Below are 17,882 nucleotides of genomic sequence, written 5' to 3'. Positions count from 1 at the left end.
CTGTAAGCCCAGCCACATTCTGCAGGTGAGAAAACTGGAACTTAATTCACTACCACTCAAAACTTGTCAAGAAACACTGGGGCATCCCAAATCTTTCTGGAACTGACAGCTCCCTCTGATTGCCCGATCAGAGGTTCCTAAACCACAGCTAAGGTAAGCATTACCAAGAGAAGAACTTGAATGTGAGAAAGAGCTTTTATAAAGCTCAAGGAAAAAGACAGATATCCCAATTTTAAAAATGAGCAAAGGGTAAGAGAAAGACAATTCAGAAAGAAGAGAGGCAGCAAAGTTAGGGGAAAATGTTCAACTTATGTATTGCAAAATTAGAAGAAAATGTCAGTGTTTGCCATCAGGTCAGCAGTCATAGAAAGGTTATCTGCAGGGCTGGCCAAAATGGAAACATGTCTTGTGCCATGCTGGTAGAAAGATAAACTGACCAGCCTTTCTGAAGGTCAATGCAACAACATGTGAAAAATGTGTCGCCTCTGTTATGCAGGTTTACTTCAATCCCTACCAAACTCCAGGAAGATTCTTTGTAGACACCAATAAAATTATTCTTTTTAAAAAAATAAATTTATTGAGGTGGCATTGGTTCACAAAATCATACAATTTTCAAGTATACAACTCAATAAAACATCATCTACACACTGCATGGTATACCCATCACCCCAAAGGATTACTCTAAAATGTAAATAGAGCACTGGCCTGTGTGGTTCAATTGGCTGGGTGTCTTCCCGTGCACCAAAAGGTTACTGGTTTGATTCCTGATCAGGGCACATGCCCGGGTTGTGGGCTCAATCCTGGTGAGGGGGCATGTTAGAAGCAATTTTTTTCTCTCTCTTCCTTTCTCTCTCTCTAGAAATCAATAAAAAAAATATTTTAAAAAATAAAATGTAAATAGAAAGGCAAAGAAACTAAGATGAATAAAACAACTCTGAAAAAGAAGAATAAAGTAGGAGGAATTACTCTACTTGATTCCAAGGCTTGCTATAAAGCTACAATATTCAAGACAGTGTGGCCCGGCCTGTGTGGCTCAGTGGTTGAGCATCGACCTATGAACTAGGAAGTCATGGTCAATTTCCGGTCAAGACACATGCCCAAGTTGTGGTCTCAATCCCCAGTGGCGGACAGGAGGCAGCCAATTAATGATTCCCTCTCATCATTGATGTTTCTATCTCTTTCTCCCTCTCTCTTCCTATCTAAAATCAATTTTTTTTTAAATTTTTTTAAGTGTGGCATTGATGGATAGACAGACACATAGAGCCATGGACAGAATGGGAAGCCCAGAAACAGACCCACACAGATGTGCCTACTTCTGGCAAAGATGTAAAAGCCATCCAGGAGGAAAGAGTCCTGTTCAACAAATGGTGCTGGAGCAACTGGACATCCAGCCAGAGGAAGAAAATGGAACTCGACATAAGTATAAAAACTAGTGGCCCGGTGCACAAAATTCGTCCACAGAAGGGGGGGGTCTCCTTCAGCCTGGCCTGCACCCTCTCCAATCTGGGACCCCATGGGGGATGTCCAACTGCCGGTTTAGGCCTGATCGGGCCACAGGGATCGAGCCTAAACCGGCAGTCAGACATCCCTCTCGCAATCCGGGCACTGGCTCCTAACCGCTCACCTGCCTGCCTGCCTGATCGCCCCTAACCACTCTGCCTGCCGGCCTGATCACACCCAACTGCCTGCCCTCCCGGCCTCATCACCCCTAACTGCCCCCCCACCTGCCTGATTGCCCCCAACTGCCCCCCCCGCCAGCCTGATCGCCCCCAACTGCCCCCCCCCGCCGGCCTGCTCACCCCCAACTGCCCCCCCACCGGCCTGCTCACTGCCATCTGCCACCCCTTGCCAGCCGGCTCGCCCCCAACTGCCCTCCCCTGCCGGCCTGATCGTCCCTAGCTGCCTCTGCCTTCAGCCCCGCCACCATGACTTTGTCCAGAAGGATGTCTGGAAGGTCTCCCAGAAGGTCTCCCGGTCTAATGATCATATTATCCTTTTATTAGTATAGATTAACTCCAAATGGCCCTAGCAGTTTGGCTCAGTAGATAGAGCGTCGGCCTATGGACTGAAGGGTCCCCAATTTGATTCCGGTCAAGGGCACGTGCCTGAGTTGCAGGCTAGATCCCCAGTGTGGGGTGTGCAGGAAGCAGGTGCTCAATGAGTTTGTCGCATCATTGATGTTTCTATCTCCCTCTCCCTCTCCCTTCCTCTCTGAAATCAATAAAAATATATATATTTTAAAAAATTAACTCCAAATGGATCACAGACTTAAATGTAAAACTATAAAACTTTTAGGAAAAAAATATAGGTGAAGATATTCAGGATCAGGAGCTGGGCAGAGAGTTCTTATACTTGACACCAAAAGCCTATTTCATCAGAGGAAAAACTGATAAACTGAATCTCATCAAAACTAAAAAATGCTTGCTCTGCAAAAGACCCTGATAAGAGGATAAAAAGACAAGCTATGGACTGGGAGAAAATGCTTGCAAATCACATATCTGACAAAGGACTAGTATCTGAAATATATAAACAACTCTCAAAACTCAAAAACAGAAAACCAAACAGTCCAATGAGAACATGAGCAAAAGACACCAAAGAGAATATACAGATGGCAAAAAAGCACAGAAAAGATGGCCACCATATTGTTAGCCATCAGGAAAATGCAAATTAAAGCCACAGTGAGATACCAGAACACACTATTAGGGAATGGCTAAAATAGCAACACCAGTGAGCAGGCAGAAAAATTGGATTGCTCATACATTGTTAAAATGTACAGCTACTCTGGAAAACAACTTTGCCATTTCTTAAAACAAACAAATAAATAAAAATTAAACACACCACTACCACATAACCCAGCAACTGTTTTGGGTACTCATCCAGAGACATGAAGACTTAGCTTCACATAACATGCTGTACTCAAATGTTTAGTGCAGCTTTATTCATAGTCACCCAAAACTGAAAACACCCCCGATATCCTGGGATTGGTTAAATGAATTATGGTTCCATGGAATACTGCTTGGCAATGAAAAGAAACAAATTGCTGATACATGCAAAAATCTGGAAGAATCTGCAGAGGATTATGCTGATTGAAAAGGCTAATCTCCCAAAGTTACATACTGAATAATTCCATTATATAACATTATTAAAGTGCTGAAATCAGCCTGGCCAGCATAGCTCAGTGAGTGAGCATCAACCTATCAACCAGGAGGCCAGAGTTCGATTCCTGGTTGGGGCATATACCCAGGTTGTGGGCTCGATCCCCAGTGTGGGGTGTGCAGGAGGCAGCCGATAGATGACTCTCTCATCATTGATGTTTCTTTCTCTCTCTCTCTCTCTCTCTCCCCCTTCCTCTCTGAAATCAATAAAAATATATATTTAAAAAATAAGTGTTTTCCCACCTGGGGCATTTTATTTTTTTTTTAAATGCTGAAATCATAGAAATGAACAGATTAGTGACTGCCAGGGGTTAAGGAAAGGGTGTGGGGGCGGGGGGGGGGGGAGGAGTGGGAGTGGCTATAGATGGGTAACTGAGGCCTTGACCAGTGTGGCTCAGTTGGTTGAATGTCGTCCGATGCACTGAGAGATCACTGGTTCGATTAATGATCAAGGCACAAGGCCTAGGTTGTGGGCTCGATTCCCAGTAGGGGGCATGTGGGAAGCAGCCAATCAATATTTCTCTTCTCTCATTGATGTTACTCTTTCTCTCTCCCTTTCCCTTCCTCTCTCTCTAAAATCAATAAAAACATTTTTTTTATATAAAAAAGGGCAATTCAGGATCCCCATGGGAATGGAACTGTTCTGCATCTGACGAGAGTAATGTCCATGTTTTGGTTGCGATGGCATACTATAGATCTCCAAGACATTATCACCAGAGGAAAGTGGGTAAAGAATACACAGGATAGCCTGGATAGTGTGCAAAGTGGTTGAGCGTCAACCCAGGAGCAAAGAAGCCATGGTTTAATTCCTGGTCAGGGCACATGTGAGCTCTATCCCCAGTAGGGGTCGTGTTAATGGATGATGTTTCTCATCAATGTTTCTATCTTTCTGTCCCTCTCCCTTCCTCTGTCTCTAAGTCAATAAAAATGTACTTTTTTTAAAAAAAAGAATACACAAGATATCTCTGCATTATTTTTTTGCTACTGTATGTGAATCTACAATCATCTCAAAATTTAAAAAAACAAATTTAAAAAGGACTTAGGGGACCTCAACCAAATGCAAAGTTCCATTTTTAGACAAGCAGGAAAATTGAATCTGGACTGGGTATCTGACAGTACTAAGAAATATTGTGTAAGGTGTGACACAACAATAACTTTTTTATCGAAAAACAGGAAACTACATAAAGTGGGGTTTTTTTTTTAAAGAAAAACGGCCTTAACTGTTAGAGATGCATATTGAAATATGATTTCTAAAATTTTAAAAAAAAACACTTGGAAATAAAAATGAATACAGGAAGATCAGGAGATGGTAGCCGGGTCAAAGAGATTTGCTAAATTTTGGCCTCTATGGTAAATGGGTGGTGGGTACATGGGAGCTCATTAAACTCTTCCTGCGACTTTTATTGTTTAAACTTTTACATAATTAAAGACCAACATCTGATGAGTTTCTGCTCTGGCAAGGATCCTAAGATACAAGCTGCTTCTCAGTCAAATATGATAAACTAAGAGCAGCTTTATCACCAGCTGGATCATGCTTCTGTCAAACAATAAAAACTAGCATTTCTTTAAAATATACACATGTGCACACACACACACACACACACACACATGTGTGTACATATGCTCTCCCAGTACTGTAAGGACTCCTCCTGAAGAGTGATCAGCCATGCAGAAGAGGGAAAGGCAAGAGAGTTTCATCAGTTCGTCCAGCTTAGAGGTGTGACTGCAGGTGACAGTGACGGGCTGAAAACCTCTAAGGACTGGTAAAGATAATAAAGAATTGTGTCTCCACTGAACAGAAAACCACATGGCAGTAAAAACAGTATGAGCAGAACATGTATGAGTGTGGTATGATCGTCAGATATTTGCTAAGTGAGAAGGAGGGCCCAAACCAGCTCCACAGTTGTGACCTGGCTGGTAAGCACAAAGTAATCAAATCCATGTGAATCTAAATGTGGCTGGAGAGACACCATGTCCTATCAGGGATTCGGACTGGTAAACCACTGCCTCCTCATGGTTTTCTGAGCTCTCCAGGGTTCCAAGCACACATTGCTTTTGTAAATAGGACAAAAAAAGGGAAAGGGAGAAGCACAAGAGGGATCTAAAGGGAGATACACAACTCTCCCTAGGGACCGAAATGACCCCATGACAAGGGACAAGCTGAGGACCTGTGCCCGCCATTCAGCACAGGACTCTGTCCGACCCATGCTGAATTCAGGGCCTGAGGTGTGGACATGACAGGGGGGTTGGGGGGAGTAAGGCCTGCAGTCCCCCAAGGAGAACCAAGAGCAAAAGAACCACAGCTGAAAGTTTAGACGAGCAATGAAATGTCATGATAAACAAGACAGCTGGAAGGAGTTCAGGGCCAGGAGTCATTTGGAGAGGCTGAAGGTCAGGAAGGAACAGGAACACAGAATCAAGCTGTGAAAGCTTCGGGGCTCCTGGGAAACCATCGCTCTCAGCCCATCTACCAGAATAGAAAGTGAGGAAGAAACAGAGGTCACCCTAACACACTGTCCTAGTGCAGGATGCAGGACACAGAGGTCATCAGCACCACCAGACAATGTGACCTCGAGTCCTACCTAGAAACTTTATGCAACCCTGGGGAGAGTGAACAGCCTCTTGGTGCCTTGGTTTCTTCATTTGGAAAATGAGGATGAGCATCTCCATCACAGGAGACTGACTCAGGGTAAGCGCTGGTCAAACACTGGCTGTTTTGAGTCCTGTTCTCTCCTTCCACCAGCTCCATGTGAAAACTTTGTGCTAGTCCCAGAAATGTCCCCCATCCCAGTTCTACCTCAAGCTACCGCCTGTCCCTACCCTTCACAGAAAACTTCCTAACAGGGTAGTCTGCCCTTAGATTCAACAGTTCTCAACCTTGTGGATTTATTAATTCATTCATTCTCTCATTCAACAAACACAATGAGTTCACACTGAGGAGGCATGGATGACACAAAAGTGTATGGGATGGCACTCTGGGGCTCAGGAAGAGGAGACAGGTAGGCAGAGTGAGCCTGTGGCTACAGAGCAGGGTGCCGAGGGGCATGACAACAGGAGACACAGCTATGGCTCCAGAGTCTGGGCAAAGGTCAGGGATGGGTAAGCCAAGTTCCAGGGCAGAGGGGCAGGCAGGGACTCTGGATCACTCAGCACCATTTCAGCCAAGCAGGAAGGGTGGATAAGGTAAGATGACAGGGTCAGTGCATGCCTTGCTGAGAAGCCACCCTGAAGGCGACCTTGGCAAATGTGCACATGAGAAGGTACCTAAACATGCACTCAGCTACACAAAAGGGGGAACAGGAGGGCAGGGCAAGAAGGAAGCAATCAGGATGCATACCCAGGTTGTGGGTTCGATCCCCGGTCGGGGTACGTGCAGGAGGCAATGATGTCTCTCTCTCCCTTCCTCTCTCTGAAATCAAAATAATAACAATCCTATAAAATAAATTGGTAATATGCAAATTAACCCTCACGCCCTCACAAGATGGCTGCCTATGACCAGGCTGGCAGAGGGGGTAGTGAGGGATGACCAAATGACTGAACAGCAGGCTGCATGGGGCGACAAGGGCAGCAGGGGGAGCAGCTGGGGGCGACCAGGCCGGCGGGGGGTTGGGGGCAGTTAGGGGCGACCAGGCTGGAAGAGGGGGGCAGTTGGGGGCAACCAGGCTGGCAGGGGGGGCAGTTAGGGGCAATTAAGCTGGCGGGGGTGGCAGTGAGGGGCGACTAGGCTGGCGGGGGGGGCAGTTGGGGGCGACCAGGCCGGCAGGGGGAGCAGTTAGGGGCAACCAGGTCGGCAGAGAGGGGCAGTGGGGGAGCAACCAGGCCGGCAGGGGGGGCAGTAAGGGGTGACCAGGCCAGCGGGGGGGGGGGGGGGGAGGGGGGAGTTAGGAGCAACCAGGCCAGCAGGGAGGGGGCAGCTGAGGGCGACCAGGCTGGCGGGGGGGGGAGAGTTAGGGGCAATCAGGACGGCATGCAGAGGCAGTGAGGGGCAATCAGGCCAGCAGGGGGTGGGAGGGGCAGTTAGGGGCAACCAGGCAGGCAGGCAGGTAAGCGATTAGGAACCAGCGATCCAGGATTGTGAGAGGGATGTCTGACTGCCGGTTTAAACCGGCAGTCAGACATCCCCCAAGGAGTCCCAGATTGAAGAGGGTGCAGGCTGGGCTGAGGGGATCCCCCCACCCCCGTGCATGAATTTCGTGCACCAGGCCTCTAGTAAATAAATAAAAACAAATGAGATCTCACACTGTTATAACACTTAGCAGCTTAAAAATAACTTTAAAAAAAAAACAAACACACGAAACTACAGCACAATGCAGAGCCCAGACCTGAGTCAGAAGAGCAGTGTGAGCAGAGCTTGCTAGATGTAACCTTTCACAAGTGTCATAATGCCTACTGGCCTCAGTTTACCCTTTATAAAGTGAGGATAAAACCAACCAGAGTGACTGGGAGGATAAACTGAGTAATCCAAAACTCCTTTTCTGCTCAGTCCTTGGCCCCTTCGTAGTGAGACCTTTCCAGACCTCATGTATGAGGTCTTGCTTCATAGTTCTCACAGCATGATCCCACTGCCATGGGACAGACTCTGTAGGTACCTGTTCATTTCCTTATGCTGTGCCTCCCTCCTTAGAATCCTGGCTCTATGGGGCAGGATTGTCTTCACGCTCACTACTACATCCCACTGCCCAGAAAGCACCCAGCAAAGAGAAGGTGCGCAGTAAATACTTGCTGGAAGAAGGGCTCACTACACAAATAAACACACTGACAGCATACCCATCAGGGTCCTGACACTCCACTGCTGTGAGGCATATATAAAACTGAAGTTATTCCCAATTTGCAGATGGGGAAACTGAGGTGCAGAAAATACTGCACAACTAAGGGCACTGAAAGAATATCTGGGGACCCTAACACTGAAATACAGGCACCCTGAAGAGACCTCAAATGATAATGGGGCTTAGAATCTTCTTCGAGGGAGAATATGTGGTAGTTTTATGCATGGACGCTGGCCACTCAGGTCAGGTCAAGGTAGTGAGAACCTGAGAGCACCCCCAGGAGCGGGGCTGATGAAGTGCCTCTCACCTGGGTGGTAGTGGTGTGTCTGTCTGTTGGCATAGTAATGTGGCACAGCCTGGGGCATCAGAAAGTGGACACTAAGCTCTAGGGTACCATCTGATCCAAGATAGTCACTCCACTTCCCAGATCAGCTGATTGGGGTTAAGAACCAGGCGTGGGAAACTTGCTTTAAAGTTCAAAATCGGGGCAGAGGGGGAGAAACTTATACGTTCTTGCTTGATTGGGAGCTACTTAGTTGACAAAAACAAAACAAAACAAGCCAATGCAGGTCTGTCAGACAGAGAGACAGCCAAGGAATTCTGCATCTTACAGGGAGGGGCCAAACTTTACTCTCAAACCTGGCTCTCTGCCCACCAATTTATATGGCATCACCATTAGCATTCTAGTAAGATAGTGAGACAGCAATTATTTTAGAGAGAGAGAGAGAGGAAAAAAAAAACCAGAAATGAAAGGACAAACAAGTGTCCCAAGCTATCAGCATTCATTCCAGACACACTGGCCGGGTGTTGTCTGGGCGGGGTGCCCAGCAAGCTGCCTGGAAGAGTGGAAAGAGCAGGGTTCTACAGGCAGATGAATGTGGGTCAACCCCAGCTCTGCACCCACCAGCTACAGATTATTGCAATCTCTGTGGGTCTGTTTCCCATTTGCAAAATGGGAAAGTAAGCACATAACAAAGGGGGTAAGGGGGGGGGGGGGGGGCGGTGTGGAACTTGAGCAAAGGAAAGACTATCCTTGCCAATGAGACCAATGCTTTCCTCCAGTTACCATGTACTTCCTAGGTCCAGGGGCCACACAAGGGACTCACAGGAGGGACAGGAGGGAGAGCTTCTGCTCAGGTGGGGCTGAAGGAAAACAGCAACAAGGAGGCCTCTAAGAGCAGCTGAACAGGCAGCATGCTGCAGGAGGTCACAGCATGGGGTTGAAGGGGGCACTGGGAAGAGAAAGCGGGTTGTGTGGAGATAATGGAAGAGTGGAGAGCAAGCCCACAAGGTCAGGTGGAGCAGGAGCAGGGGGCATGGGAATGCCAGGCCAGGAGCAATCAAGCTGGACATACTGAAGGGGAGGGGAATGGGAGCCGACAGAGGTTTCTGGAGCAGGCAAGTGGTTGAGGATGCGTTTTTGAAGATGAATCCCACAGTGATGTGGGATGAACTAGGAGGCTCAGCAGGAAGGGGAACAGCCCCAGTGCATGAACTTGTGGGTACAGTAAAGAGAAAACTAGTTCCAGAGTCCAGCAGGCTGGCAAGGACAAAGGAAAAACAGGAGGTTGGACTCCAGAAGAGTGTGGAAGGCAGGTTTAGAGTGTGGTGCACAAACATGCCAAAGACCATGCCAAAGACGGAGCACACAGAAAGAAAGGATACAGACAGAGAAGGCTGACATTTGGGGGTAGGAGAGTGTGAAGGTCCTTTGGTGGGCTACAGTGACAAGTGTTTTGAGAAAGACTAGCCCTAATGACGTCCACTGGGGTTAAGAATGGCAAGATGTCTCTAAATGAAATAAAACTCTAAAATCACCCATAATTTGCCCTAACTGGTTTGGCTCAGTGGATAGAACATTGGCCTGAAGACTGAAGGGTCCAGGGTTCGATTCTGGTCAAGGGCACATGCCCAGGTTGCAGGCTTGATCCCCAGTAGGAGACATGCAGGAGGAAGCTGATCAAAGATTCTCTCTCGCCGAAACCGGTTTGGCTCAGTGGATAGAGCGTCAGCCTGCGGACTGAAAGGTCCCAGGTTCGATTCCAGTTAAAGGCATGTACCTTGGTTGCGGGCACATCCCCAGTGGGAGGTGTGCAGGAGGCAGCTGATTGATGTTTCTCTATCATCATTGTTTCTGACTCTCTATCCCTCTCCCTACCTCTCTGTGAAAAATCAATAAAATATATTTTTTTTAAAAAAAAAGATTCTCTCTCATCATTGATGACTATCTCTTTCTCTCCCTTTCTGAAATAAAAAAAAAAAATTTAAACATATTTTATTGATTTTTTACAGAGAGGAAGGGAGAGGGATAGAGTTAGAAACATTGATGGGAGAGAAACATCGATCAGCTGCCTCCTGCACACCTCTCACTGGGCATGTGCCCGCAACCAAGGTACATGCCCTTGACTGGAATCGAACCTGGGACCTTTCAGTCCACAGGCCTATGCTCTATCCACTGAGCCAAACCAGTTAGGGCTGAAATAAAAAATTTTTAAGAAAATAAAAAACAAATCAGCCAAAACCGGTTTGGCTCAGTGGGTAGAGCGTCGGCCTTCGGACTGAGGGGTCCCAGGTTCGATTCCGGTCAAGGGCATGTACCTTGGTTGCGGGCACATCCCCAGTAGGGGATGTCCAGGAGGCGGCTGATCGATGTTTCTCTCTCATCGATGTTTCTAACTCTATCCCTCTTCCTTCCTCTCTGTAAAAAATCAATAAAATATATTTTTTTTTAAAAAAAGAAAAAACAAATCACCCGTAATTCCACCAACCAGATGTAACCATTATGCTTGTGTTGCAGTGTCTACTGTATCATCTCATCTTTTAAAATAGTTACATATTAAAAATTAAATCACACCATACAAGCAGTCTTATAATTTGCTTTTCCTCTGAGCTAAATCCTCAATAATTTTTTCATTTTACAAAATATTCTTTTAAAAATAATTTAACAGCTATGTGGTAATTTCATTGTGTAGGAGGGTGAATGTTTATTTTTTTTATATTTTTGTATTATTCCAATTTTTCCTCATAAATGAAACTGTAATAAATTTCTTTGTTGCTTAAAAAAAAAAAGAATGGCAAGGTGGCCGGTAACCTATGAAAGCACATGGTACAAAGGGTAACACAGGTGTGTTTCTGGTGTGGGTGAGGCAAAGGAAAGCTGTGCAGAGACTAACATAAATCAACTAGTGACCCGGTGCACGAAATTCATGCACATTAAAAAGAAATTAATTAAAGGAAATATTTTAATATTGCTATTTGCCCTTTCTCTATAATAGAAGTGTCAGAGATGAAAGAACATTAGTAAAATGTATATGAAAATCTTCCTCCTGTCAGAATCTGGGGTGCGCCACGGAAACCAGAGTCAAGTCCCCGCCCACCCATGTGCGCCTTGAAATTGCGTGAGACCCAGACCCAGCCAGAACCAGACAACAGTCTAACCATTGGGCTAGATCAAGACCCGGCCAGCCCCACCCCGTCAAGCCCTGCCGGGTGGGGTGCGCGGCCTCAGGTCGCCTGGCCCAGCACTGGGGCAGGGAGTGCAGCCTGAGGTCCCCCAGCCTGGGCCGGGGGCACACCGTGAGGTCCCCGTCAAGCCCGGCCGGGTCGGGGGCACGGCCTCAGGTCCCCCATCAAGCCCCGCATGGCAGGGGGCGTGGCCCCAGGCCTGGCGCCGGGATGGGGGGGCGCAGCCTGAGATCCCCCAGCCCGATACCGGGGCGTGGGGTGCGCCCTGAGGTCCCCCGTCAAGCCCTGCCGGGCGGGGGGCACAGCCTGAGGTCCCCCGTCAAGCTCTGCCGGGTGGGGGACGCGCCCTGAGGTCCCCCGTCAAGCCCTGCCTGGCAGGGAGCACAGCCTGAGGACCCCCAGCCTGGCGCCAGGGCAGGGGGCACGGCCTGAGGTCCCCTGTCAAGCCCCACCAGGTGGGAGCACAGCCTCAGGTCCCCTGCCCTGGCCCAGCGCCACGCAGCCTCAGGTCCCTGCTGATTGCTCATTAAGGCTTGTTAGGGGAATTCTGCCTCTGCTGTGGGCGCAGCCATCTTGTTGCTGTGTGATGGTCAATTTGCATATTCCCTCTTTATTAGATAGGATAAGATGCTGATGGGGGGAGGGGGGATATTGATCCTAGAGAAAGAACTAGACTCTTAGAACTGACAAGATTTATATTCAGGGTTTAGGGAAGGAGATGTCATAAAGATATCAGAGTAAGGAGCAGACCAGGAAAGCTGCTGATGGAAAAAGCACACCCCCCACCCCTGCCCGCCCCTCTATAAAACCACTAGCTAACCACCTTACCTTCAACTGGCCACCCATGTTCCAAGTGTGCACTACATTTCAACCAGATCACAGCCTCCTACTCCAGGGGCTCCCCACTGCCTCAACCAGAAATTATCCTGGAATCATATTCACCCTTCCCCTGTAATTATCTGTGAACCGTGTGATCAGCCAGACTGGAGGTGCCTGGAAGGGCTATGCCTCACACCTGGGTCGGTAGGAACACCTGGTGCAGTGCTTCACTTAAGAACAGGTGTACAAAAATGTTGACATAATTACCCAAAGGAAGAAAGCCTGGCCATGCCTTCATTCAACAAACATAACGGGAAAGCAGCAGGAAAAAGCACCATCAGTGACCTGAACTTGGCAGAGGTCAGAGGATCCAGGCTGTCAGTCTCTTACAACTCCTCATTCAATTTGTTTTTAATTTTTAAATTCTTTATTGTTTAAAGTATTACATGAGTCTCCTTTTCCCCCCATTGACCTCCCCCGGCTGCTCTCACCCCCCTCCTCATTCAATTTTGCTCCCACCACCAGCCCCCATGCCACACAAGAAAAGCCATCTGTGGAAAGCTTTGGGCAGTGCAAGTAGCTGGTCTCTACTTCATGGCACTTGTCATAAGTAGACCCCACCCTCCTAGCAGTGTGTCTTCCTCACACCACCAATCGGCATGAATCACAGTCCACAGGTGTCTGTGAGTCTGTGTGCTATCTGTCTCCCTAGTAAACTGGGCACCAAATAACAGCAGGCACAGGTTTCTTGATCCCATGCCCCCAAACCCATGCCCACCACCCAGCAGCAAGAGGCCTTATGACAGGTGACCAGCAAAGGGAAGAATGACATTTAAGCTGCCACCTGAAGGAAGGAAAGGAGCCAGGCACTGGAAGATCAAGGGGGAAAGCAGGGAAGAGTGCTTCAGGGAGAAGGAACCACCTGTGGGGACAGCCTGAGGAAGGGAGCCTGACTGTCAGAGGAACAGAGAAGCAGCAAGCATGAAGTATGATTGCAGGGTGGGTGCCAGACAGAGCAGGCGAGAGAAACTGGCAGACACCGGACCAGCAGGGCTTCCTGGGGAGGTATGGGGATTTTATTCGAAAAGATTCTAAACATGTGAAATCATATGACCTGATTTACCTGATTCAGGTTTTCACACTGCCTTCCTCTCTAAAGCTAATCCTTCAGCAGTAAAATAAGAATCCCCTTTGTTATGCTGATAAGCATCACCGTGTTAGACAGCCCTTAATAAACTCTAAGGCACTCAATAAACATTAGCTATCGTCATCAAAGTTCACATTAAGGCTACTGGCAAATTTGAAAGGAAGTTTTTTAAAAGATTTCCCCCAAAAGCAGAAGCCCTTTCTCATTAAATGAGCCTGAGCGAGTTTCAACCCTAACACCCTAAACTGTAGCAATTGGCTATTATTAATACCCAACTTCTGTAGGGCACTTGGTTTACAGAGCATTTTCATTATGTTACAGACCTTGTTAACTAGTAACCGCTGGCCTTTAATGCTTTCAATTTAGTAACAGTTACAAATTGGCTAGTTCTTGCAAGACTTAGCAGGTATGCATGTCTCTCCCCTTGGATCAGCATACCACTCATGTCAACCTGCCTATCAGCTCTCCTAGGGTTTGGCATTCTTATTGCTGTGTCTCTATTCCCACATGTCCAAATCTGCCAGAGAATTAAATGATAGTTATAGAATCACTGAGTGCTTTGACGTGCCAGGCACTGTTCTAAGGGCTTTACATGCTTAATCTTCACATTATCTCCATATTTCTTTTATTCCTCGTTTCCAAATGAGGTGACTGAGGTGTGGAGAGGCTAAGAGCTTCATTTAAGGACACTCAAGAGGAATAAATGCTGAAGCCAAGATTTGAACACAAGATGATGTAACCTATGTCCTCACTCTAAATCCCGGTGCTGTGCTAGGTTAATTCTGGCAAAGTGCTTATAATATGGTACTACAGCAAATACAACACAGGTATTCAGCAAATAAAGGCAGTTTGTTATCAGCAGGACACAGGTAGTTTCTAGTTCCCACGAAAGTGTCACCTCCAGGAGAGCAGCGACCTTGTCTGTCCGGGTGACGGCTGCGCCCCCAGAACCTGGACCAACGCACATCGGACGTATATACAGATAAATGAATGAACGTCCCACCCTTTAGGAAGCAGGGCTGCTCGTTCATGGCTCTTTTTTGCACGTCTGTGTCGCGCCACTGTTACTGCCCCTTAGAAAGAGCAGCAAGCGGACTTGAGGACACAGTGGGCGCCCGGAGACCTGCGATCCCCCTTTCGCGGCTCTGGGGTGGCCGAAGAAACTCCCAGGAGAGGGAGAGATGAGTCCAGGATTCCACTGCTGGCGGGTCCTGGCTCCAGTGGGGCTCTGCCCTCCACACCGCCAGGGACACAGTCCACACCGCCGGGGACAGTCCGCCCCGCCGCTGAGAGCGGGCAGGAGACAAAGGCTCCCGGGGCCGCAGCACCGGCAGAGATGCTCGCTCCTCTCGCCCACCTTCCCGGGAGAGAGTCCAAAGCCGCGGTGCCTCGCCCAGACTGGGAGCTACGGCGGAGGACGGCGTGTCCGGACCCCGCGCCGTGCCCCGCCTGGTCGCCCCCCGGTCCAGGGTAGCGCGGGTGCCGGAGGCCCCGGGCCGGCCTGTCACCTTCAGAACAGCCCGCCCCCTCGCGCGTCCTTCGCCAGGGCCCTACAGCGGGAGCCGCCGCCGCTCAGCCCGACAGCCCCGCGCCTCGGCCTCCCCGCGGCGCCCACCTCGCGCCCCGGCGCCGCGCCCCCGCCAGTCCGCCTGGCTCGTACCTGCTGAGAGAGCGGGAGAAGAGGCGCCGCCATCTTCCCACGGACCCGGGATCCGAGCGGCGGAGGAGGGGCCGCGCGTGCGCACTGTGCGAGGGGAGGTGCGTGCGCAGCGGGGCTCGGCAGTGGGCGGGGCCAGAGCCTAGCCGCGCACGCGTAGCGGAGCCTACAAGGGCGGGGTCGAGGGTGGGGTCAAGCGCGCCCTGCACTGACTGGGACCGCGGGGCCGGGCTAGCGGGCGTGTCCAGCGGACCCTAACCCGGTGTTTGCGGTGCCTCACAGATCCCCGCCGTCTGCCAGACTTGGCCACGCTTCATTTCTCCAGGTTCTTGCCGGTGCCGAGCCCTCTTCTAGGGATTCCGTTCGCCTCCCCGTGCGCCTGGCAAACGCATTATAGGGAGGCCGTTGCCCACCCAGCAGAGGGTCGAGACCCTCGACCTGCCTCGCCTGGTGCCCTTTTCCTAGGACAGCTCTGTGTGCCTGTGTTCGAATCTGAGTCTACCCCCTTAGGGCTTTGGCTAAAACTGGTTGCGATACAATCTATGCTGCAGCAGCAGCCACAATGCCTAGAGTCAGTTCCCAGTCTCCACTTTCTAGCTGTCTGACCTTGGCAAGTCACATAAGTCGCCTCTCTGGCCCGTGGGCTCCCCTTCTGAAAAGAGGGAATGATAATATGTTTGCTGTTGTTTCCCCTCTGTGCCTCACACTGGGCTCAGCATGGAGCAAGCACCTACCTGATGTTTGCTGGAGGACCATTCCTGGAGAGGCATTTACTTATTTAAACACTGATAAGAAAATTTATGAAGTGTTCTAAATTAAATTACAGGGGGCTGGAGAGTGAGAGAAACAGAACAGTAAGGCTGTTAACAGCTGGGAGCAGCTAACAAGACTGCTTACACACCTGAGTGTGTAATTCGAGGTGGCTATTTCCGCCATAATCTAAAAGAATAGCCAGCAACTTCAAACCCCGGGAGCCTCGCACTTGTTTACACGTGGACTTTCAGGACTTGCCCACTACCACCTGGGACTCTGCACCTATCCCAGAATGAGCTTGCCTCACCTTCTCCCACCTCCTTAATCTATAGTCGACATAAATTCTTTCAAAACAACTTACATTTTCTCCCCACTACTTACATTTTCTCCCCTACTCCAAGACAGAGGACATGTGTGTTTTTTCCCACCTGTCACTGCTGCTGGTGGTTTAGACTCCGTGCCCCAGGACCTGGTCTTTTTTCTTGCTAGCAATGGCCCAAGAAACCCTCTTTTTTGTTTTTGTTTTTTTGTTAATCCTCACCAGAGGATATTTTTCCATTGATTTTTTGTTTGTTTTTTAGGAGCTAGTGGAAGGGATGGGGAGAGACACATATCGAGATTGGTTGCCTCCTGAATGCGGACCAGCTGGGGGATGGAGCCTGCACATGCCCCTGATGGAAATCGAACCCAAAACCCTTCAGTGTGAGGCCAGTGCTCTAATCATTGAGCCCAAACAGCTAGGGCTAAAGTCTTTATTTTAAAAAGTAATTTAGCCCTGACCAGTTTGGCTCAGTGGATAGAGTGTCAGCCTGTGGACTCGATTCTGGTCAAGGGCATGTACCAGTAGGGGGCGGGCAGGAGGCAGCTGACTGATGTTTCTCTCTCATCGATGTTTCTAACTCTATCCCTTTCCCTTCCTCTCTGTAAAAAATCAATAAAAATATATTTTTAATAAAATAAAATAAAAAGTAATTCAGCCCTAACTGGTTTGGCTCAGTGGATAGAGCGTCAGCCTGTGGACTGAAGGGTCCCAGTTTCAATTCCGGTCAAGGGCACATGCCTGGGTTGCAGGCTTGATCCCCAGTAGGGGACATGCAGGAGGCAGCCAACCAGTGATTCTCTCTCATCATTGATATTTCTATCTCTCTTTCCCTCTCCCTTCCTCTCTGAAATCAATAAAGATTTTTTTTAAAAAAAAAAGTAATTTAGCCATGGAAGTTACAAGTTTTAACAAAATGTTTTGCCTTCCATTCACTATGGACACCCATTCATCTGTGGCGGGTTTCCACTAACAAGGTGAGGAAGAAGGGCCAGCAGGCAGCTGACCACAGTGGCCCAAGGTTTCTTCAGGGCCAGTTGGACCCCCTTGACCTGGTCCCCTGTGATGGTGCCTGGCAGGCAAGCTAGAAGGCATGGATCTCAGGGGTGGGGCACAGCTTCCTGTGCACCTGCTCCATTCTGGAGTCTCAAGCACTGCTGCTCCAGTGTCTTCAGTGAGTTGGTGCACCTCATGCCGTTCAGATGATGATAGCATGCTTTGTGTCCACTCAACAACTATGTCCCCATCAAATACTCCTTGAGCAACCCTCATCCCAGCACAGGTGCTCCAATGTTGGACCAGACAGACACAAGCTCTACCCACCTCAACAGCCTACAGTGGGGGTCTAGCCCTGGCCTCCATCAGAACCCCCGGAGGGCTTCTTCACACAGACTGGTTTCTGACTCTGACTCATAGATCTGCTGAGGCAACTGGTCCCACCCCCATTGTGGGAACCCCTGGTCTAAAGGAGGGAAAGACATCAAATATTATTACACGAGAAGCAGACCACTGTAAGCAGTGATAGTGGGTTGCACAGAGTACTCCAAGGGTGTGCCACTTGAAGGTGGAGCATGCATTGGGTGACAGAGGTAGGAGTGAGGACATGGCAGGCAGAGGCAGCTAAGCAGCACAGAGAGACTGAGGCTCTGGAACTCAGCACAAGTCTCAGCATGAGGCCAGATCATACGCGGTCTTACAGGACACCCTTTTCCAAGAGCAATGAATTAAAAGCATGTGTAATCCAGCCTCATCTTCAGACTGTCTTGTTCTCTGAGCTCCAAGTTCTCAGATTCACCGTGTT

At 49.0% G+C, this 17,882-nt stretch overlaps 1 protein-coding gene across 9 annotated transcripts in view; it reads right to left on the bottom strand.

Annotated features, from left to right (window-relative positions):
* EPS15L1 (epidermal growth factor receptor pathway substrate 15 like 1) overlaps positions 1 to 15,089 on the bottom strand; it is a 99,995-nt gene extending 84,906 nt beyond the window's left edge. For all 9 annotated transcript variants that reach the window (XM_079772231.1, XM_079772236.1, XM_079772234.1 and 6 more), the window contains exon 1: positions 15,013 to 15,089. In XM_079772231.1, coding sequence (XP_079628357.1) covers positions 15,013 to 15,045 — 33 coding nt within the window. In that variant the 5' untranslated portion in view covers positions 15,046 to 15,089. The remainder of the gene's footprint in view (positions 1 to 15,012) is intronic.
* Positions 15,090 to 17,882: the final 2,793 nt, after the last annotated feature.

The sequence above is a fragment of the Cnephaeus nilssonii genome, assembly GCF_951640355.1.
Source record: "Cnephaeus nilssonii genome assembly, chromosome: 5".
In the NCBI taxonomy this organism is placed as follows: Eukaryota; Metazoa; Chordata; class Mammalia; order Chiroptera; family Vespertilionidae; genus Cnephaeus; species Cnephaeus nilssonii.
The sequence above is the reverse complement of the archived record's forward strand: the minus strand, read 5'-3'. Positions and strand labels throughout refer to the sequence as shown.